The sequence below is a fragment of the Misgurnus anguillicaudatus genome, chromosome 21, assembly GCF_027580225.2.
Source record: "Misgurnus anguillicaudatus chromosome 21, ASM2758022v2, whole genome shotgun sequence".
NCBI classification, from domain to species: domain Eukaryota; kingdom Metazoa; phylum Chordata; class Actinopteri; order Cypriniformes; family Cobitidae; genus Misgurnus; species Misgurnus anguillicaudatus.
This window is the reverse complement of record NC_073357.2, coordinates 32612444-32636091: the sequence shown is the minus strand read 5'-3', so window position 1 is coordinate 32636091 and position 23648 is coordinate 32612444. Positions and strand designations below refer to the sequence as shown.

General features: G+C 41.2%; 1 protein-coding gene across 2 annotated transcripts in view; it reads right to left on the bottom strand.

The window, feature by feature from the left end:
- Window positions 1–150: 150 nt before the first annotated feature.
- Window positions 151–23648, bottom strand: part of fam189a1 (family with sequence similarity 189 member A1) — a 153246-nt gene continuing 129748 nt past the window's right edge. The window contains exons 6-13 of one of the 2 annotated variants that reach the window (XM_055203452.2): window positions 14086–14193; window positions 10022–10182; window positions 9125–9260; window positions 5624–5702; window positions 3269–3952; window positions 3027–3086; window positions 2607–2911; window positions 151–1090 (exon numbers count right to left, since the gene is read on the bottom strand). In XM_055203452.2, the coding sequence (XP_055059427.1) occupies window positions 875–1090; window positions 2607–2911; window positions 3027–3086; window positions 3269–3952; window positions 5624–5702; window positions 9125–9260; window positions 10022–10182; window positions 14086–14193 (1749 nt within the window). In that variant the 3' untranslated portion in view covers window positions 151–874. The remainder of the gene's footprint in view (window positions 1091–2606; window positions 2912–3026; window positions 3087–3268; window positions 3953–5623; window positions 5703–9124; window positions 9261–10021; window positions 10183–14085; window positions 14194–23648) is intronic. The other variant, XM_055203460.2, reaches the window with a different exon arrangement.

The following is a 23648-nucleotide window of genomic DNA, read 5'->3' as shown; positions in this document are numbered from 1 at the left end:
ATACGTCATTAATATCAGTATATGAAAGATGTGCGTTAAAAAATCTGACAAAAGTAAGATTTTATGCTCAAACACCACAAGGACTTTTGAGAAAGATTTAAAGAAAGCAGACACCACCTTGTGCAGATTACCAAGAGCCCTTAGAATAGATTAGGAATCTGAACAAAACCTTTATTGAACAGCACAGTAAATACTCTGTTAGTTTTTTAACACAGACTGAGCCTGGTCCAAAACAAAGATATTAGGTTCAGAATTACAGTAAGATTTAATGAGATGTAATGCTGAATGAAGCCTGTTTTAAAACTTTATCAAAGAAATTGTCTCTTAACCGACTCAATGTGATGATCTTAAAATAGCACTCTATAGTAAAAAATACAAACAGACACAAATTTATTTTGCAACACTGAAAATAAAAATTACACGCTGAGGTAAGTTGAATAATCCAGCTTCATTAAGTTCTCTGTCCTGCAGTAGCACACAATTACCAAATATATTCAATATTTAACAATGTTTTGAGAAGATGTTTAAAACCAAAGTTTCGTAAAGGGGTACATCCATCTGCCCTAAATCCTTGGTCCATTACATACTCAAACAGACTCAATCTTTTCAGTACAATAGCAAATTCAACACTTATTTTATTCAAACAAATATTTTACCTTCATTCTGAAATTAAAATAAAAAATATACACCCCTGCATATAAACACTGGCGTTTTATTTTGTTTTTTTAGAACCTTTTTTTAATAATATGTGGAGTATCAAGTCCACATTAACTTGCTGTTGTTTCAAGAGCTACAGTTTCTGCTGATGAGAATTAGGATTCGGCCTTGGCACAATGTCAGAGGATTATAAGAAAAAGGTTTTGTCGTCCGGTGGTTAAAGTGTAGTTTCTCTGCATACACTGATGAGACTTTGAGGATGATGTGGAGATTGATGATCCAGGGTAGCCGAGGCATCTGTCTGTTTAGATCCTCGAGGTGAACGGCGTGAGGAGGAGGATGGGGAACTTAAAGCTCCACAGCTCTGTAAATGCAGGTCTCCGTGAGCGAGCTTCCTCGGGCTGCTTATGATCTTCTGCGATTGTGTCATTAACTATGTGGAGGATGAGGAAAAAAACATTGTAATTTACTATATAAGTATTTAGAGGTTGATAATTATTAAACATGAATATATAAAGTAGGGATGCACCGAAAGTTCGGCAACCAAAATTATTCGTCGGAATATAGCAAAACTAATTTTCGGTGTTCAGCCGAACAAGTGAAAAGGACAAATTAATCTTACCAAAAAATCAGATCTTTGATCACGCAACCAGTGCAGGGTAAGAGCAAACGTGCAAATGCCGCAAACATGTTTGTTAAAAGCATTTTAAAGTATCCAAGAAAGATGCGAAAACATACAGCACTACAAGTTAGCAATAAAATCAAGACATCCTGAACACCATAAAGTATAAGAAAAACATGGCAGTGGTGATCCTGAGTATTTGTCTGCTGAATGCACAAGCACAGTGAACAATAGACTTTAGCTCTTCATCTCATGTCATAGAACGACGAAGAGTGTCAGCAGTATGTAATAAAAACTTCCTAAAACCACTAAAGTCCTACAATGACGAACACGCTTATATTAAACGAGAAGCTTTTTGTTAGACCGCTTTGTTGGGCGCTTTTACCTGTGTCATCTCCTGTGCCTCCACGTGCCTGCGTGCTTGACTGTGCATGCAGGCACGTGTCCGCTGCTCAGCATACAGTGTTATAAAAGCATTGTTGCAGGTTTCTTAAGGCAGAGTAATATATAGGTTATGTGCATTTTGCACAGGAATAGAAGATCGGATTAAAATCTGTTTAGCCAAGACTCATTTATGTGGTCGAATGTAAATGGAACAGTTTTAACAAGTCAGATATCTATCTGATCAGATAAGTGACCAGGTGTAATGCTGCGTTCACACCAGCCATGGTAGAGGCGTCAAGCGCGAGTGATTTAAATGTTAAGTCAATGTGAAAAGGTCCCACAGCGTGATTGAGGCTTTTAGTGCGGTAGACGCGATTCCGCCTCATTCGTGCGTCTAGTTCGCATAAATGGCGCGAATTGAGCGTTGCCGCGGCAAAAACGCAAGTTGAAAAATTTGAACTTTGGCGGAAAAATGTGCCGCATTAACCAATCAGTTGCTCTAGTAGTGACGTGATTACAGTAAGCGAGCATAGTCGCAGAAGCCTATTGAAGGCCGTCCCATGACGCGAATTTCCGCTTGAATGTCTCGATGACTAGAATTTTATGCGGGGATGTAGCGAGTAAACTCAAAATGTTCAAGCGGCAAACTAGACGCTGTAGATGTGAATTTACGCCTCAAACGCGGCTGGTGTGAACCCACGGTAAAAGGTCTTATAATGACTGCTGGAATGTTAAAAAAATTTCATTGTTAAATAATGTGAAATAAATATAGTAAAAAGGACATTCTGAATGTAACTTCAGTTGTTCTGTATTCTGCCTTCGTCTGAGTTTTTCATTTTATTCGGCTTCGACCAAGAATTTTCCTTTCAGTGCATCCCTAATATAAAGAGATCCTATTCATTAATTTTGTACCAAACTTAACAGAGGTCAAGGCAACAATTACCTGATCGATTATACTGGCACTGAATATGGCCTCCTCCATGTGTTTCTCATCAGATTTAATAACACATTTAATGCTATTGACCACCTGCTGAACCTCTGGAGGTAGACTGCAGCTCGAGTGCTCCAGGAATTTGGCCACCAGTATTTTGGTGTCCTTGTAGGTTTTGAGGTCTGCAAGAGATTGCTGGCGATCTGAAGATGAGACGTGAGGTTTGAGTCGAATATCGACCTTTCCACCGTCTTTCTGCTTCTTGCCCCCTTGGCTGCCGTGGTTCCGTCGGACGTTCTCAGAGAGCTCCATACATGCTGTGGGAATATAATGCATTAATACTTCTAATATTGCTTTTGTTTTTTAATATAGAATGATGAATTAGAGAATGATGAATGTATCAGGTTTTAGGAAAAGAGGTGAGGATGTTACCCTGATCACAGGGAGTCTGGGGGGAGTCCTCAAGTGGATGGTTAGGAGCACAGCAATCACCTGGAAGTAAATTGCTCAGTTGACAGAATTGCTAATGGGATTTTGTATTTTTAAAGGTTGTACATTTTAGTTCGTTTAAGAAGCTGTAAAGCATCTGCAAACGTGTCATTTTTATAACTCCTCCTATACCACTTTTTGCATCCCACAACAGCAATGAAATCACAGAAAAAAGACTTATGTACCTCTAGTTATGGAAGTACAGGATATTGGTTCACTAGTGGAACGCACAATCCTCACTAGTTTTCGGTACCCTCTGGTGGCCCGGAGCGTGCGGGGACGCTCCTGGGGACTTGAGCTGCTGAGGGGAGAGGTAGCATGGGGCTGTGGAGCCAAGCAGGACGAGGACGATGGGGACCAGACGCTGAAGCATAGTCGTGTTCCCCGCAGCTGACCGGTGGGAGATGGGGAGGTGCAGGTAGATGGGGTCAGAGTAGTAGCTGCACCTGCAGTGGACGTCACTGCAGAGCTGGAAGCACATACGGATGTAGTGTTTGGCGAAAAATGGAGGGTTAGTTTCCTATTGGATTTTTCTCTGTGCTGTGTGTGAGACGTGGATTTAAGACTTGCATTCTCCTCCTTATCAAGGCCACGGACAGCATCAGGTGACAACTGGGGCGAATGAGGCTTAGAATCCTGTGTGACAGAAGACTCGCTGTAGTTACATCTGACACGGGCCTGTCGATTTAGGGAAGGTCGGATACTGTGTTCCAGGCTTGTGCAGCTGCCATCATTGACTACGATGGGTGTTGTGCCATAAGGAGAGGAATCGGAGCCCTGGACATCTAGGGAACACAGATCTTCAGAGGAACTGTGATCAGGAATGTCTACAGTTTCTGACGCCATAAGGGAAGCACTATCAACGGAGGCTGCGGAAATCACAAACATAGAACAAATAGTATTTATTTATACAACAAGGCGTTTTTTTCCTGACAGCATATGTTTTCAATTGTTTCTAATGGAAGTGCCACGCTTAAAAAAAAAGTAGCTGGCGGTTTTTGTTTTTCTGCTTTTAAGCGCTGTATTGCCCAAAGTTGAAAATGGTGAAAAATTTCCAACTTTGGGTAAAATGCTCAGCTCGTCAATGTCACTTTTCACTCAGCGTCCAATCACAGTGGAGGAGAGGCGGGACAAATACCACAACAGTAAAACGATTGTCATTTTTGGCAATAAAAATAAAAATATATGCACTTTTAACTTCTCGTATTACACTAGCCATGTGACATGCCAGCGCGACCTCATGTAATGCATTATCACATTAAAAGGTCATGTATGACTTATGCAAAACTACTGCCCCAGTGTTGATACGTGCGGAGAAAAAGGACCGTTCCGACATTGTTGTATGTGAAACTGTTGAGGTCCAATAAAGTGAATTTAATTGAGAAAAATCCTGGAATGTTTTCCTTAAAAAGCTTAATTTTTTCTGGACTGGACAAAAAACATCAACATTTTGGATGATATGGGGGTGAGTAAATTATCAGGATTTTTTTTTAAGAAAGTAGAGTAATCCTTTAAGAAACACTGGCAAGCGCCCACAGTTGGGTATACCTGTCGTTTTTAGCCACATTTGAACGCTTTGGTGTACACGCCACCTTAGACAATGATTAACAGCTAAGATAAAAACTTTAAATGAGTATGCTGTCTGTCAAGCGTGTAAATCTAATGACTTCAAATTCTTTACTGCAGTAATAACTATTTCCCACTATTTCTTATAACATGCTTATATTCTGTCAGTTAAAATCAATTTTTGTACACAGTGTTAAATTCTTGAATATAAAAAAGCCATAAAATCTAATTATAATCTACTATTATAGTCGATTTACTGAACACATTTTGACCTTTTATGTGTTGCAAATGTCACACTGTATGTGGTAAGTTGTCACATGGAATTTGTTATTAAACCGCTGATTTAAGGTCTAAATACAACTTAATTTAAATATAACTTAAACAAAGCAACAGTAATTTATTAAGCAGCAAAACTATATGTTTTAGTATGGTTTTGGCCAACAAATATAGCAATTAATAAATTGCATACATTTAAAACATTCAAAACACATGACATCTAGTCACAATAAAGATGTATGCTGTCTGTCTGCGTGTAAATCTAATGACTTCAAATAGACATAAACCACATTTATTTTAATTTAGGTTGACTGTTTGACAGGTTTAACTTTGTTATGGTTACAAGACAAGCATTGTCTCCACTGCAGTATAGTGGTTAAGTTATATATTACAGTGGGGATTTTTCTATTCAGCCTGCGTGTGCTGAGTTCATTTTGCATATTTTCTATTTGACCTTTCTGGGTTTTTTGACAATTTTGGTTTACATTTATATGAATGATGTTGTTACTGTGTTGGACGGCACTTGAAGCATACTATAAAATATGAATCCAATTTCTATAGCAATTATTTGAAAAAAAAAAAATGAGAACCATCGCTCAAGCCACACCTTGTCATTCAGCTGTCATTCCCCTTTTCATACCAAAGATGTGGAAAAACATTTGGTTTGTTAATAAAAAATAAAACTTTAGCTTTCTCACCCTGAGTGCTAAGGCCAGTTGTTGTATTCCTTTCACAGAAACTGGACTCGGTGACCTGTTGCTCAAGACTGGTGGTGATCTGGATAGGAAAAAAATCAAACCACAAATATATTTAAAATGTGTTTAAACCTCATAGGCTTTAAAGATGGATAGTGTAACCTTCTGGAGAGGATGGTGATTGAAAATTGTTTTACACCTGAGGATGATAACAGACAACTGGAAAAGGTGGAGAATCAGACAGCAGAACATCTGGCACTGAGGAGTCTGCTGTAGTCTAACATCTGGCAATTTAAAGCGACAGTAACATCTTACTACCAGCAGGAGGCTCTTTAAGATCACGTTTGCTCCTTAATCTTCACCATGACTCTCACTGCACATGTTGTAGTTTCGGATCATCTTTATAACATGATTGATCCAAAACACCTATACAGTAAACCTAATTTGTATACAAGAAGCTTATTTCACAGCACAGATTGATATTGGAAAAATAGGTGGGAGATATAGAGGATCTGCTTGAAGCTATACTTGACAGCAAAACATATTTTGTAAGAGAAACAATATTCTTACAGTAAACTGACTATAGCAATTTTTATCCAGTCTAAATATTTCTATTGCTGTCAGTCTTTTAAGCTTCTCATGCTTGTGCTTTAGACAAGAAATTGCTCCAATGATCGAAGTGAACCTGCTGCTTTGTTTGCAGATGGTTATCAATAGCTTCACAGGAGAAATGTCTCAAATCAAAGAAACCTCTTCCTTGTTAATCGCAGATTCCTTTGGGTAGCAAACAAATCTTCAAAACAGCAGATAATAACAGGTCCTTTCACAGGATTCTAAAGGTCTGGGCTGTACATTGTGGATCTCTTTGCAAAGAGGAGAGCTCTTGTTCCCTTTCATAAGGCAGAGAAGAGAAATGTGATGGAAAATCGTTGTTGAAATACAGGCCCTGCTCTCACTGTAAGAAAGCTCATTTCTCTGAACTAGGATAAAATTTTTGCCTGTACTGCTGATGTGATCCAAAAAATATATATACTCCATAATATATAAATCGCTTGTATTAATTTCTTTCAGCACTCAAGTGCAGTAAAGAACATTTTGACTGTCAAGCTTTACATAGACAAATAAGCATTGAGTAAGTGAAAATCACCTTAAGATATAGCCTACAGCAGTGGTTCCCAAACTTTCTCAGCGTGCGCCCCCCCCCCATGTTTACGGTGCATTCCTTCGCGCCCCCCCCAAGAAAATTTGTGACAAAAACTGTTCTAAAACTCAACATTAAAATAAAAAAAAATATTAAATTATACAAAAAAGTAGTGCTTTTGGTTAGTAGCCGTATTTTTTAGGTTTAATTTCACAGAATTCATGATAAATTAATGTATTTCATAAAATGTCATAAAACTGGGGCCCCCCTGGCACCACCTCGCGGCCCCCAGTTTGAAAACCCCTGGCCTACAGGATAAAGGGAAGACCGGGATAATCATCACATTTCTGTACTACAGTAATAACTATTTCCCAATATTTCTTATGATATGCTTATTTTCTGACAGTTAAAACCAATTTTTGTACACAGTGTTAAATTCATGGATATAGAAAAGCCATAAAATCTAATAATGTTTTTTTACCATTATAGTTCTGGAAAAAATCCATTTACTGCACACATTTTGACCTTTTATGTGTGACAAATTTCACACTGTATGGGGTCAGTTGTCACAATTTTGTTATTAAACCGCTGATTTAAGATCTAAATAAAACCTAAACAGAGCAACAATAATTTATTAAGCAGCAAAAGTATATGTTTTAGTTTGTTTTTTGCCAACAAAGCAATAGGCTTTATGCCCAGCTGCACCACCTCCCGAACTCCAGCCAGCTCCTTGTTTCCTGTCTGCCATTATTGGACAAACTGATTAATCCAGGTGTGTCTGATTATTGTTGTTGTGACTACTGAGGTCAGGCACACCTGGATTAATCAGTTTGTCCAATAATGGCAGACAGGAAACAAGGAGCTGGCTGAAGTTCAGGAAGTAGTGCAGCTGGGCATAAAGCCTATTAATAAATTGCATACATTTTTAAAACATTCAAAACATATCACATCTAGCCACAATAGAGACGTGACAACTTGCCCCAATCTCACATTCACGAAAATAACTTAATTTATCTTAAAAATATTAACAGCATGTTGCCGGCACACTGAAGCCAGCACACAAAACCCTAAAGAAAACACACATTGCTAAAGAAAACACACATTTGCAAAATTTAATGATTTGACTCAACACTAGCCTATATAAAAAATATTGACCCTAGACCACAAAACCAGTCAATAAGGGTCGAAATGTATAGCCTACATCACCTGAATGCTGAAGAAATAAGCTTTCCATTGATGTAAGATTTGTTATGAAAAGGACAATATTTGGTCGAGATACAACCAAGAAAATCTTAAATCGGAGGGTGCAAAAAATCTAAATATTAAGTCATTAGCAATTGTATTATTCACCCACAAACATTAAGTTTATAAATGTTTACGGTAGAACATTTACATGGAACTTGATCTTTACATAATATCCTATGATTTTTGGCATAAAAGCAAAATGTATTAATAATTTTGACACATACAAATATACCAGTGCTACTTAAGACTAGCATAACTAGCACTTCTGTGAAGCAAACAACCAGTTTAAACATTAACAAACAGGAACTGTTTTGTCAAGGAAAGAATAAAATCTTATCTTTTGAGTATGATTTCCTATCATTTATTAAGGGAAATCCCCATGCTAATGTGACCTCTGGCATTAAAACAAAATACAACTATTGGTATGTTAATTTTTATTATGTGTCAGGTTCTTGGTGCTCTCTAAGGTGTACGCAGGGTGAGAAATGGGGTCAGTTGAGGAAAATCTTATGTCTGATGTTTTCAGGGTTCCCACACCTTAGTTAACTTCAAATTCAAAGACCTTTCAATTACTTTCCAGGTCCAATAACCTCAAATTCAAGGACTAAATGTGGGAAAACTTTTTATGTGAGAGCAAGGTTACATTGTGTTACCTTTTAAGATACATTGTTACAGTTCCCTTTTGAGGGAACTCATGTTGCGTCACTGCAATGACACTTTGAATGTGTATATCAAATTCAACCAATGGTGAGGCTTAACGACAAAGACAGGGTGACGCGGCGGGAGCCAGGAGGTATATCGCTATCTGAAATATTGCCAAAGACGGCGTTACAGGGACGCAGGAAGGGAACTCTGGGTTTTAATGGTCGAATTTGGCAGATCATCTGTTACAATGAAGTTCACACGTTACGTTACAAAAACCTGACACAAACTCTTTGATACTGATTAGAGTTGTTTGTTCCAAGATGACTTGGTTTATCTTTATTTCTTTTCCCCTTTTTTTAAACTTTTTAATTGTTTTCTTGTGTTGTTTCAAATTTAATAATCAAATAAATAGCTGTGCAAATAATCAACCATGCAATGTAAATGCAAAAAAGTACAGTACTTCAGTATTTTACCTGACTAGCAGGTGTCTGTCCCACAACAGATTCATATGGTGGTGGCAGCTCGGATGGATACAGAACTCCGGGGCTGTTAATAGGTACTCCGTAAATGGCACTGAAGGGAGAGTGTGGAAAATCCAGATGCAAGCCTCTAATGGACGGAAATGGTAAAACATGATTACAACACTGCGTCGATGTTACAACAGATTTGGCTGTACGGTGTTGGTGGATGATGGCAGCAACAGAAACATCATGTATGCTATGAAAACAGTTCCCCCATTCCTCTCAAATATATCAAACCCATCACCTCTGTATGTATTATGACATCAGTGTGCTGTGAAACATCCAGTGCATATGCAGGGTGTTTGTATTTACTGCTTTGTTGACACATTAGTGTGGCCGTGGGCTAAACGGCCTCATCAGCACGTTTTTTATGATGAGATGGTGGGCAGAGTGTCTAACAGCGTGAGACAGAGAAATCAATGGTGGATTTACACCAGAGCAGGGACATTGCTGCTTCATAATATGGGTTGTCAGAGCACTATGTATTAAACCATACAATTATACGACAGGGCGGTTGTTTTTTTATGGGGCAGTAGGTCTGAATTCCCATAAAAAAGAAACTGCATTTTACTGATGATATTTTGCATAAATCTGATCTATGATCTATTATAAACACTTCCTAAAACATTTACATTAACGCATTTAGCAGATGCTTTTATCCAACAATCTATACATTTTTTTTATAAATATGTCTGTGTTCCAGGGGATCGAACCCATGACATTATGTTGCTATTACAATGTTCTACCAGCCACAAAAATACTAAAAATAGAGTGCAAGATATTCAACCCTGGGACGAGCAGCAGGTTGTGCGTCTTTGTGTATGTGAGTTTGCATGCGTGCAGATTTACCTCTGGCCCTCTATCACAGGTGTGCAGGTGTACTCTGGTGGGTAGTAGGGAGGAGGGGGGATAGGCGGGATAAACTCATCGAAGTCCAGTGTCTGGTGTAAGATCGTACCATGAGGGGTCATACAATCCGCACTCAAGGCTTGCGCTCTGTGTGGCATAAACTAATGAATAAAAAAAGTAATATGTTACAATGATTATAACATAATGTTGATTACAGTATACAGAGGAATACAATATCATATATTTATAGCTGATGTCACTTTAATTCTTACAATCGACATTACCCATATAACTATTTGGCATTTTACAGTTACATTACTCTTTAATGTTCAAATTAAAGGATTAGTCAATTTTCTTAAAAATAAAATCCAGATAATTTACTCACCACCATGTCATCCAAAATGTTGATGTCTTTCTTTGTTCAGTCGAGAAGAAATTATGTTTTTTGATGAAAACATTCCAGGATTTTTCTCATTGTAATGGACTTTAATGGACCCCAACACTTAACAGTTTTAATGCAGTTTGAAGTTGCAGTTTCAAGGGACTCTGAGCGATCCCAGGCGAGGCATATGAGGGTCTTGTCTAGTGAAGCGATTGTCAGTTTTGGCAAGGAGGATAAAAAATATGCACTTTGAAACCACGGCTTCTCTTCTTCCTCCGGCTGTGTGACGAGCCAGCGTGACCTCATGTAATTACGTAATGACGTGGAAAGGTCACGCATTACATATATGAAACGCACATTTGCGGACCATTTTAAACAATGAACTGACAAAAGACATTAATTAGTATCGTTCAACATACAACAATGTCGGAACGGTCCTCTTTCTTCACACTTGTAAACACTGTGGCGTAGTTTCAATACGTCATCCATGACCCCTTGACATGATGACGTATTACGTGAGGTCGCGCTGACGCTTCACAGGACCGAAGATAGACGAGAAGTTGTGGTTTAAAAGTGCATATTTTTTATTTTTCTATCCAAAAATGACAATTGTTTCGCTAGATAAGACCCTTATGCCTCGTTTGAGATCGTTAACAGTCCTTTGAAACTGCAATTTAAACTGCATTAAAACTGTTACGTGTTGAGGTCCATTAAAGTCCATTAAAATGAGAAAAATCCTGGAATGTTTTCCTCAAAAAACATAATTTCTTCTTGACTGAACAAAGAAAGACATCAACATTTTGGATGACGTGGTGGTGAGTAAATTATAATTTTTTTTTAAGAAAATGGACAAATCCTTTAATAAAGGCCCCAAGTAAGCTAAATCTGGATATTTTGTGAGATTCTGAGAATAGCAAAAGCTTTTTCTCAATTACTCTGCTGTGACCCCTTAGCTCAATACCTTTATACAATGCAGATTCATTTCTCTTAGCTTAATTTTTAAATGTGTCCTTGTTAAAAAAAAGTTGTGAATTCCATTTTTCTGATAATTGTGTGATGATAAAGCTTTCCTGTTGATGTCACGCACACTATAATCATAAACTATTTCCTACATGACTCCATTCAAACATACAGCAATGAAAGGGTAAGAAGAAGCAATCAAAACATACAGGTGCAAAGGGAAACGCTCCATACAACACTTCACACTCATCTCTGCCCTAAAGCCCTTGCTGTCTTTGTTCATGGACCGCACGGCTTGTAACAGTTGTGATTTCGTGCATTGCCAGTCTGTGCCTTGAGTTGAATCTAATCCCTCTACTGCTTCAGCGATTCACACAGCCACAGCCATGCTAATATAACTCATCTGAATTCATCTCTCTCTCTGCCCATACCTCTATACTGCAGCCACCCAGCCTGCGCAATTTACTGCCTCGTCTTTAAACGGCACAAAGCACACTCTTAAACAATATTAAAACTTTATGTACCACAAGTTTATTTTCTCTCACATCAAATAGGTTTGCTGAAAAAGAACAAATTCCCTAAAAGTGAAAATTACAATTGGTCTGCTCTTCTGTCTGTTACAAAAATAAAATAAAATAAAATAAAATAAAGAAATATTATTATTAAAGAAATAAATAAAGGAAATGCAGTCGCAAGAAATAAAGAATCCAGTAGTAAATTTTATGAATTTTCATGTAAAGCATACACTCACCTAAAGGATTATTAAGAACACCATACTAATACTGTGTTTGACCCCCTTTCGTCTCCAGAACTGCTTTAATTCTACATGGCATTGATTCAACAAGGTGCTGAAAGCATTCTTTAGAAATGTTGGGCCATATTGATAGGATAGCATCTTGCAGTTGATGGAGATTTGTGGGATGCACATCCATGGCATGAAACTCTTGTTCCACCACATTCCAAAGATGCTCTATTGGGTTGAGATCTGGTGACTGTGGGGGCCATTTTAGTACAGTGAACTCATTGTCATGTTCAAGAAACCAATTTGAAATGATTCAAGCTTTGTGACATGGTACATTATCCTGCTGGAAGTAGCCATCAGAGGACGGGGTACTTGGTGGTCATTAAGGGATGGACATGGTCAGAAACAATGCTCAGGTATGCCGTGGCATTTAAACAATGCCAAAATTGGCACTAAGGGGCCTAAAGTGTGCCAAGAAAACATCCCCCACACCACCACCACCGGCCTGCACAGTGGTAACAAGGCATGATGGATCCATGTTCTCATTCTGTTTACGTCAAGTTCTGACTCTACCCTCTGAATGTCTCAACAGAAATTGAGACTCATCAGACCAGGCAACATATTTCCAGTCTTCAACTGTCCAATTTTGGTGAGCTTGTGCAAATTGTAGCCTCTTTTTCCTATTTGTAGTGGAGATGAGTGGTACTCTTTGGGGTCTTCTGCTGTTGTAGCTCATCCGCCTCAAGGTTGTGCGTGTTGTGGCTTCACAAATGCTTTGCTGCATACCTCGGTTGTAACGAGTGGTTATTTCAGTCAAAGTTGCTTTTCCTATCAGCTTGAATCAGTCGGCCCATTCTCCTCTGACTTCTAGCATCAACAAGGCATTTTCGCCCACAGGACTGCAGCATACAGGATGGTTTTCCCTTTTTACACCATTCTTTTTCAAACCCTAAAAATGGTTGTGCGTGAAAATCCAAGTAACTGAGCAGATTGTGAAATACTCAAACCGGTCCGTCTGGCACCAACAACCATGCCACGCTCAAAATTGCTTAAATCACCTTTCTGACATTCAGTTTAGAGTTCAGGAGATTGTCTTGACCAGGACCACACCCCTATATGCATTGAAGCAACTGCCATGTGATTGGTTGATTAGATAATTGCATTAATGAGAAATTGAACAGGTGTTCCTAATAATCCTTTAGGTGAGTGGTTAATTCATGACAAATGTCCCTTGAGCTTTGGCCCTGGCAACTAAAAACGTTCATACACTGTAAAAAGTTGAATAAAAATTACTTTAATTGACAACACCCAAAAAATTAAGTTAAAATGTTCTCCTAAAGTAAAACTAAATTGAAAAAAGATTAAAAAATAACTTTTTTAGGTGTTACCAATTGAAGTAATAGACCCAACTTTTCACTTTTTCAGTGTAAGAACTTTGCTGAAAATGGCTGTTATGTGCAAAACAAAACGAAATTGAAAATTGCTTAGTGCACCTTTAAAGGCCCTGATATTTAAAATGGAAAATGTCCAAAGATCAGCATTAAATTCTGGAGTACCACTTTGAAACTGCTACACATCATAGCACTAGTATAGATGTTATTGGAAAAAAATGATTCATTATGAAAGATTTCATGTCATTCGGTGTGGATAAATTGAAGGATATGCTTAATAGTTTGTTTTTGTTTATCCCCAAATCCACAGTGCTGTTTTGCTTTGAACTAGCTTTATTGTCCTTAATGAAAAATATCTGTGTCAATATTATATTGCATTTTATAATTAAATTAAATAGATTTGCCCTTTTGTTGGTTTCCATTATACACTATTTCTATGTATTTATTTAATAATTAAACTATTTTATGTCCACATGTCTTGACGGTCAGATTATTTTTACATGATGTAATGCGAAAATGTACTTTAAACATCATTAACGAAAACGTAGACACTTACACACACACCCAATGCTAAATGTGCCACACTTACCATCTGTAGTAAATCAGTAGAAACCATTTGCATACAGCACACGGCTGTGGCCAGAGCACACACAATGGTGGAGATAACATTCAGTGCACACACGCTGAAAAGCAGCTCCTGGGAGACGGAGAGAAATAGAGACGGAAATAAAAAGAGAGAGGGGAAGAGGGTGAGAAACAAAGATAAAAGGACCAAGAGAAAAAGAGAGAAGAGAAATAAATAAGAGTGGCAATTTTTGTAAAAAAAAAACAGCCTGGCACAAACATTTATTGCTCTATTTGTCATTAAAGAAAAAAACAAGCAGTCAGAGTCCAGAGGAAAATAACAAACATTTGGATGAGAGAAAGTGACTGTGATAAAATAGGAAAGGTTGAATAAAGAGAGTCAGGAATAAGAACAGGATAAAGATTATGGTACTATTAGAGTGGAACTGCATGGCATCCTCATCATCATCATCATCATCAAAAGCAAAGAGCAATGTAGACCACCATGATTTTTAACGTTGGATCAGGCTGGTTTATGGTAGACAATGATAAGCTACAGTAGGTCCTATTCATCAGGCAAAATACTAGTCAAATAATGCAGTCTTTCTGGTAAAGCGTGTTTCTGGTGAAGTGCTGGGATTACCAGGAGTGACCAACATCCAAAACGAGTTTAATTGGTCTTTTAAACAAATAATCTTTATTCACTTTTTAATCAATGCTGCTTTTGAAATCTGTTCTTGTTTTTGAATCTGTTCATCTGTAATTTGGATTTAATGACACAAAATAATAACGCATAAGTTAATGGTTGAGGGCAGCCAATGTTAGTTCATATTCCTTTCAACATCAGAGCTCAGTGTGTGGTTATTGCAGTTAGTGAGTCACCTAGAAAAAGACACCATGAGAACATCCAAGGTCAGCTCTGCTCCGAGTTCTGGCTAGCAGATCTGTCTCCATAAAATTGTTAAGTACATTCAGTATTCATGACAGCCCGTCTCACACACCTGCTAACAGAGGCCTGTACGGACTCTCATAGTGACAACATGGGATGTATGTGACCCAATGATGTCCTCAAGGAAAATGCTGAGTTCTTATATGTGCAGAAACCCTTTAGGTGAGTCCATCCTAAGAAGACTGGACAGGCCTAACTGCTTCCACATGAATGTATAATCCTCTACACTTTTAATCCCCAAAGTCAAGACATGCATTTTGGGGGCAAATGTGCAAAACAAAGCCTTAGAAACAATTGGCTGTAATACATTTTCTTAACTACTTTGGTCTAATTTTAATCTTTGCCCTAGAATATCAATCCTGCCCGTAAACACATATTTTGTCGTAAACTTTAAAAGTCAAAAACCATTTTCTAATATGACTATCAACGTTATGATTAGGTTACACTACTATAAACATAATGTTTAAGGGTCGAACAGGTTAACACAAAAATACGTTTTTAAGGTATGAATTGTACGTTTCTACTTTTTTCAATCTAGATCATCCAAAGATAAGCATTCAAGTTCACATTTTGCCAGGATATTATTTATGACATAAATGCACAAAATGTACCTTAATTGTTACACAGAATCATTAATGTTACAGAGTGTTTGGCCATAATTGTTTTCATTCATTCATTCAAGCGGACTATATTAGCAAACTTATATAGGGTGCAGTGGCGACCAGTGACTTCTTTTTTCGAGGGCGCACGATGCGAAGTTCGTCACAACATGTATGTAGCCCGTCATGTGTGTGGTTCGTAATTTTAAAATATGTGTTCTGCCAGTCGAGTGATCCTATGTGCATCACGTGTCTTGTTAAAATAAGTGCCTGCTGCAGATGCGTCTAAAGGGTTTATGATAAAAGAGACGCTCGCGTTTGTCAGATACTCGCATAATCTCATGCGTAATCAGAGTTTAGTGTTAAGGGAGTGTCTTGCGTGTATTTTTTCTGAACATGAGCATCTCTTTTATCATAAACGGTTTTGATGCGTGTGCAGCAGGCACTTATTTTGACAAAACACTTGATGCACGTGGTTCACATGACACAACAAACACATATTTTGAATTTGCGCCCTTCGGAAGAGCAGTCACGAGCCGCCACTGATAGGGAGTGAGGGTAAATTGAGGGCAATTTCGGACACTTTTGCACAGGGAGCGTGCATGTAGTTTACATAACCTTTAACCTTGCCTGTATATACAGTAATACTAAATATTCATCATGATTATTGGAATGTTAAGCTCAGCAGTGTCTTCACATCGAGTTAATGCAAGAAAATTTTAAGCACGTCACGTTGATCAGCACATCATTTCATCGTTTCATGTTTCATTTTTATTTGATCTATTCAGTAGGTGCAGGTTGTAGGATCATGCCAAGTTTCTAAAACTGCCACACAATAATAACATCGCAAGACCATGATAACTGCCATCTTTGAATCTCTCTCACTGTATGATGAAAGATGATTACAAATGTTTCATGATGGCCCCCTTTTTTTCTGGGACAGCCAAAAATTGTAAACCCGACTTAAAACGCTGTATGCATGTTAGGCCAGTAGTTGATGATGTCACTGTTTATACAAATTTGCGTTTTTGTACACTTTAAAAAAATGGTGCTAAATAGCACTAAAAATGGTGAACAGTGTTTTTAGTGCTATGCAGAACCTGCTATAGTCATGCTTTAGCACCACTTATGGCTCTAGAGGGGTGCTATATAGGTGCACTCTAGCGCTAAAAATGGTCCCCCTATGATTACAAGCTTTTAGTACTAGGTATTAAAGGTGCAGTGTGTAAATTTTAGCGGGAATTGCAACCAACAGTTCAGTCCACTGCTCACCCCTCACCTTTGAAACGCATAGAGAAGCTACGGTAGCCGCCACCGGAAAAAACATGTCATCGTCGAAGACAACTTAGTAAAAATGTTTGTCCGTTAAGGGCTTCTGAAACATGGCAGCACAAAATGCTGACTTCCACGTAAGGGACCCTCTGTGTATGTAGATAAAAAGTCTCATTCTAAGGTAATAAAAACATCATTTTTCATTATAAAAAGGTCTTTATACACCCCTGATAATATAGTTTTGTGTATTATTTGCATTTCTGTCCTTCTAAAAATTACACACTGCATCTTTAAGCACCATTTTTTTAGAGTAGCCTATAGTTTAAACTGATAACAATAACAGACAATAACAGTTTAGTTTGTAAAACCCTGCACATTTTGAAACCCACTTAACAAAAGTTTGCATTTTCAGGACCCATACAAAACGCATACAAAAATCTATTTGTAGTTGGATGGTGTTGTGAAAACCTAGCTTAAATCTATAAGTTGCTGAACTCTAGTTGAACTGGACAGCGTGATTCTGTACCAGCACATCAAACAGAGGTGCTACTGTAGGTCAGCTCCACTGAGAAACACCTGCTTTTGTCTCCTTGACAACAAAGGAACAAAAAGCAGAAACCTGCAGAAAACCAAATACATTCTCGAGCATCTTAACCTTATCTGAACATTTATAAATTATTCTGTTGCTAAAGCTAATATAGTACAAGCATTTTTTATACCCTTACTGGCCTCAAAACACATTAGCTGCTTGTCTACCCCCAGGCAAGAAAGACTTTCATTTTCAGCGTGGTACAATATTCTTCTGTAATTTGTATACATTTTATACAGTCTATTTTGTAGAGGGAAATTAAACTTCAACTGTGCCATCTGACCAAGACAGATGGGCATGGGATGGCACAATGAAAACTGTTTGGCATAATGGTGAAAAATCTCTTACTTGTTATATAAGCAGCACTTTTGTCCAAAACAAACATTTAACAAACATCACGTATGTTCATATTACTCTGAAATAAAAAAAACAAACATATATACTGATAGTATTTAATTTAATGATGACATGTAAATGTATTGGCTTTGTCTATGTATTTATTTGTATGTTTTGTTTTACAGTTATTTGTAAGAAGCTGGTAATTCATTCCTATAGTCTTTGTTTATCATTGATTCAGGCAGAGGATAGTACCAGCAATTTTCATTCTCAGCAGGAGAACGCTAGTTTCACTCCAAAGTAATGAACATCTGTAGATTTAACTAGTAATCCTAATTACATACAATTCATCTGAAGAGAGCTGTTATATTCAGGATAGCACAGAGATTTGAAAATACATTTTACAAACCATCTTCGAAAAGAACATTTTGTGTGTGTGTGTGTGTGTGTGTGTGTGTGTGTATGAATGTTTCAAATGATAAAAGCCTGTAAACTAGAGGTCAAATAAAAACAATGCCACTAGTAGCTTTTATCTTAAAGCTCCCATAACACACGCTGTTTCTGCATATCTGATTTTAATCTGGAGTACCTATAGAGTAGTATTACATCCTTCATATCTTCTAGTTCCCTTTCAGTCGGTCACTACGACGTCACGTCGTGACCGACGAATTGGGAACTCGCTTAGAGAGACCAATCTGCTTCGTACTCTACTAAAACGCCAATGAACTTGGCATTGAGATATTTGCATAATGCTGGCGCCGCCCCGCCAGGTGCGTATAAAAGCCACAGGTGCAAATATGGAAATTAGCTTTTTCGCTTCGAAAGCCGGCATTATCTGCTGCTGAGAAGCTACTCTCTGCTCTTCTGGGAACGGTTGCTAAAGTTGATTGACAAGCAGTACTGACACAGCGGACGCTCGCAGTATTCCACTGCTCTGCATATTTTTTGTTTTGAGTTTAGTGTGTGCGTTGCCTTTCCCTGTGCGCATCATCAGCTGAGCACCTAAAGAGTGATTTCCCTAAAGAGTGATACGTGAGAGCTCTGTGTCTTTTTAAAGACAGCCACTCTCTTGTATATTCGGAGATCAGCGTCCTTTTCAGGATAGTTTTTCATCCGTGCGATCTTGGATGCGAGAAGTATAAGGGCTCCAGTGACGGTCACGAGCGCTGTCTTCGTGCTTGGGCATCAAGCACTCCGAGGCTGCGTTCGTGGAGAGTTTTTGGTTCTCTCTGTGAGAGCATAACCCTTCTTGGATTGCGGAGACGACTGACGTTTCTACGGGAACGACGTCCGCGCCTTTGCAGTGCTGAACGCCGCCATGGTGCGGCTATCAAGCGCTCGCAGGACGCTCTTCCCATCACTACGCTGAGTAGGACGGAGGATGCGTCCTTCACCTACCGGCCTTCTCATCCTCAGCCGGTTGAGGCTCCGGTGGAGACTGCAGAGTCGCGTTCTGCGATTTCTGCCAAATCCATTGGACCTCCCTCGGGTCCCGTCACTTCTGCAGCATCAGAGGGGTGCCCATTTTTTCCCTCCGAGGCGGAGTCGTCCCGGGGATGGCGGCCGTGCCCGCTCGAGCGGCGGAAACGGTAGAGTTGGAGGGGTTAACCCCTCTCCGCCCGAACCGTCCCGCCCACATGATTGGTACTTCGGAGCTGCCCGGGCCTCTACGGTGTGCCTTTCCCGACGGCACGAAGAGCTGACGTGATTTGCGGCCGTCTCGGCCGTTCAGCTTTCACCCCTCACCTCCCTCACCAACGGAGCCGCTAAGGACGGGGATCCCCCTATGCAGCTGCGTTCCTGGAGGGACCACCCAACCCTTCCCTCCCGTGTTTGTATAGACAGTCGTCCGGTTACGGGCGCTGCCCATCAGGCATGCGGAGACGCGGCTTCAGCACGCAATAACGTTGCTGCAGGTTCTCCAAGCGAAGGCTTTAGAGATTTACGAGGGAGGCCGCGACCTTCAGTCGTACGATGTCCACCACAGTGGTTCAAGATCGCCACCTTTGGCTATGTCTGGCTTACATGACGGCGCAGACGAGAACAACTTCCTGAATGCTCCTGTCTCACAGACCGGCCTCTTCGGCGAGCCCGGGGAGTCATACAGCTCCGCTGCGCAGACTGAGGCGATCTTCTAGATCGTGCCCCGGCGGAAGAGAGCTGCCCTTGGTCCACCAACGCCGGCTCCTCAGTCTGCCTCTCGCCGTCGGCGTCCTGCGGCGGCCACCTCTGTTCCCCTCCTCGGACCCCATTTCGGCAGCGCAGGGGAACCGGTCGTCAGCAGCTCGCCCCGCCCGCTTAGCCGCCTCCCGTGAAAATCGGGAGTTTAAGTGGACAGAGACGGGCGACCCGGAGTGGCAGAGGATCACTCTTCAGGAGACGGTGATTCGCTCCTTCCCCCGGTAGAGGGTCGGGTGGAAAATCCTTGGTTTACATTTGTTCCACCGGCTGTCCAGCCGGTACCCACTTAACCACACACAAGAGTGCATTCCTCTTCCCTCTCCAGGTCTCCGGAGGATTGAGAGCGCCGTGAGCGGGCACACACCAGATCACCCTACCTCTCCTCTATCGCCAGCGGGTGTTTTCCGGAGTCTGCGCTCTCCGCGCAGGAGACCAGACGACCGTCACCCTCAGTGGGCTCAGGTCAGTGTCACACATACACATACTGTAGATGTTTATGCTGTCACAGCAGACGCACCGGCAGTCCTACCTGTCTCGCTTCGCTGCCCCACTGCGGGTACTTCGGTAGTGTCGTTAATTCTCCTCGTACGGTCCCTGGATCATTCGCTTCAGTTCCCAGCCCGTCTCGTTGAGTTTTACGCACTGTCCGCCTCGGTTACGAAATACAATTACCGGCACTCCCCCAAATTCTCGGGCATTCGTTTCACTATAGTGAAAGCGTCCGATGCACATGTACTGCGTGCAAAAGTCAATGTCCTGCTGGCGAAGGACGTTTTGAGCCGGTCCCTCTTACCGAGATGATGATAGGGTTTTTCCAGCCTTTATGTCATAGTACCCAAAATACGCGGCGGGTTACGACCGATTTATTTACGCACCAGCTCTACAAATGTGATCCTTTAGGATGATACGCCGAGGCTCGTATTTCTATATTCAGATCGGTTGCAGCCTTAGACCGTTTTTTGCTCAGCGGGTGGGTATATTAATACTAAGTACACCATTCGAGCTGTCTCTCTCTCTCCCCGTGTCTCCATGAAAGTGCTAGTCACGGCATTAAAATATCAGAGAGAGAGCGTTGTTCGCATTCTGCTTATATTTACGTCAACTTATAATAGCTCGTCCTTGGCAGACGTGCGTGAATACAGAGATTTAATGCTTCGGCATCTCGCTCGTTTAAGTCATCAGGTCAACTGGGAAGAGAGCAACTTTGCCCCGTGCAGAGGATCCTTTTCTCAGTATGGAAATAGACTCGATCGATTTATTGGCGTGTTTTATAAGAGCGCACACCCAGCCTATTCTGACTTGCCTCGGTTTAGTTCGAGGGAAGAACGCGGTCCCTCTGAAACAATTTCAGAAACTCCTGGACATATGGCAGCAGCTGCGGCTGTGACACTGCTCGAGCTGCTTCATATGAGACCGCTTCAGCGTTGGTTTTACGATCGAGTCTCGAGGAGAGCGTGGCGCACCGGCATACACCATGTAACCATTACACCTGCGTGTCATTTCAATTTTACCCCGTGGCAGACCCAGCATTTCTGATAGCAAGATATGCCCCTGAGTCGGGTCTCCTGGCATTCTGTAGCACATACGATGCCCCCAGCACGGGATGAGCAGCCACGTATGACGGGCTTGCAGTCTCAGGGGTGTGCATAGCACCCCAACTGCCGCGAGCAGTGCGCTGTATATCTGGGACTTGTACACTCCGCTATAGAGATGTGAGGGAAGGATGTATTAGCCGACACCGACAACATTGCGACTGCTGCGTTATTTACCGTTAAGGCGGTTTTTGCACTCTCGTCACCTGTCGCATCTCGCTCGTCATCTCCTCCTTTGGAGTCAGAAGCATCTGAGGTCCCTTCGTGCCATTTACATCCCGGGTACGCTCAATACAGCGGCAGCTGCGTGCCCCGGCGAATGGCGACTCCACCCCCAGACGGTTCAGCTAATTTGGAAGAAGTTCAGTCGTGCGCAGATATATCTGTTTGCGTCGCCGGACGATACCCACTGTCGCCGGTTTTTATTCACTAACCGAGGGCAGCCTCGGCGTGGATGCGTTGGCACACAGCTGGACGCGGGGGACGCGCAAATACGCATTCCCTCCAGTGAGCTTAATCGCACAGACACTGTGCAAAGTCAGGCAGGATGAGTAGAGCCTTTTACTGGTCGCGCCTTACCGGACGATCAGGAATTGGTTTCCAGAGTTAATGCTCCTCTCGACAGCCCTCCCTGGCGGATTCCCCTGAGGAAGGACTTTCTTTCTCAAGGAAGGGGCACATTAGGCACCCGCGCCCCGACCGGTGGAATCTCCATGTATGGTCGTTGAGCGCGCGCAAGGTTTAGGTGATTTATCGCAAGCGGTATCTAACACCATCGACGCGGCACGAGCACCGTCCACAAGACGGGCTTACGCGCTTAAATGGAACCTTTTTCGTCACCTGGTGCTCTTTGCAACGCGAGGACCCCCGAGAATGCCTCATTAACATTGTGCTTTTATATCTTCAACATAGGTTAGATGGTAGGCTGTCACCCTCCACCATTAAAGTTGATATCGCCGCTATTTCGGCTCATCACTCACTTATTAACGGCAGAACAGTTGGCCAGCATGATTTGGTTATTAGATTTTAAGAGGCGCTCGCAGGCTAAACCCCTCGCGCCCTCCCTCTATTCCTCCCTGAGACCTGTCCATGGTGCTGAAGAATCCTACAGGTCCCACGTTCGAGCCTTTGCAGTCTGCGAGTCTGAAGTTTTTGTCAATGAAAACTCTGACCCTGCTAGCATTGGCCTCCGTGAAGAGAGTAAGTGATTTATATGCATTTTCTGTTGACGATTTGTGCCTTCAGTTTGGTCCTGCTGTCTCACTGAGACCCAGACCAGGCTACGTGCCCAAAGTTCCCACCACTCCCTTCAGAGATCAGGTGGTGACGTCGTAGTGACCGACTGAAAGGGAACGTCTCGGTTACGTATGTAACCCACGTTCCCTGAAGGAAGGGAACGGAGACGTCACGTCCCGTCGCCACAGGGCTGCTCCCTGCTGTTTATCGGCCGGTCACACTTTCCGGCTTTCTCAGCGAAACGAAGCTAATTTCCATATTTGCACCTGTGGCTTATATACGCACCTGGCGGGGCGGCGCCAGCATTATGCAAATATCTCAATGCCAAGTTCATTGGCGTTTTAGTAGAGTACGAAGCAGATTGGTCTCTCTAAGCGAGTTCCCAATTCGTCGGTCCCGACGTGACGTCTCCGTTCCCTTCCTTCAGGGAACGTGGGTTACATACGTAACCGAGACGTTTCATCAGATTAATACAAGACAGATCAGCTTTACTGATTCTTTCTGATGATGACGCATGGAAACGATGAGAGAGTCACGAAACACTGTACACCACACTGGATAACTTATGATTCACACTTACATTATATGCACTTACGCGCCGATTTCCAACATACCGTATTTTTCGGACTACAAGTCGCACCAATCAAAAATGCGACCCTCGCGGCTGTAGACGGTAATGTTGTCTCTTGCCTCATGTCAAAATACAAGGCGCTCCTGAGAATAAAACGCCATACCAGCCAAAATATGAAAAAAAAGTGACTTATAGTCTGGAAAATACGGTATCACCGAATTCTTACTTACCGCCTGCAACTCATTACCCGGTTGGGACTTTTC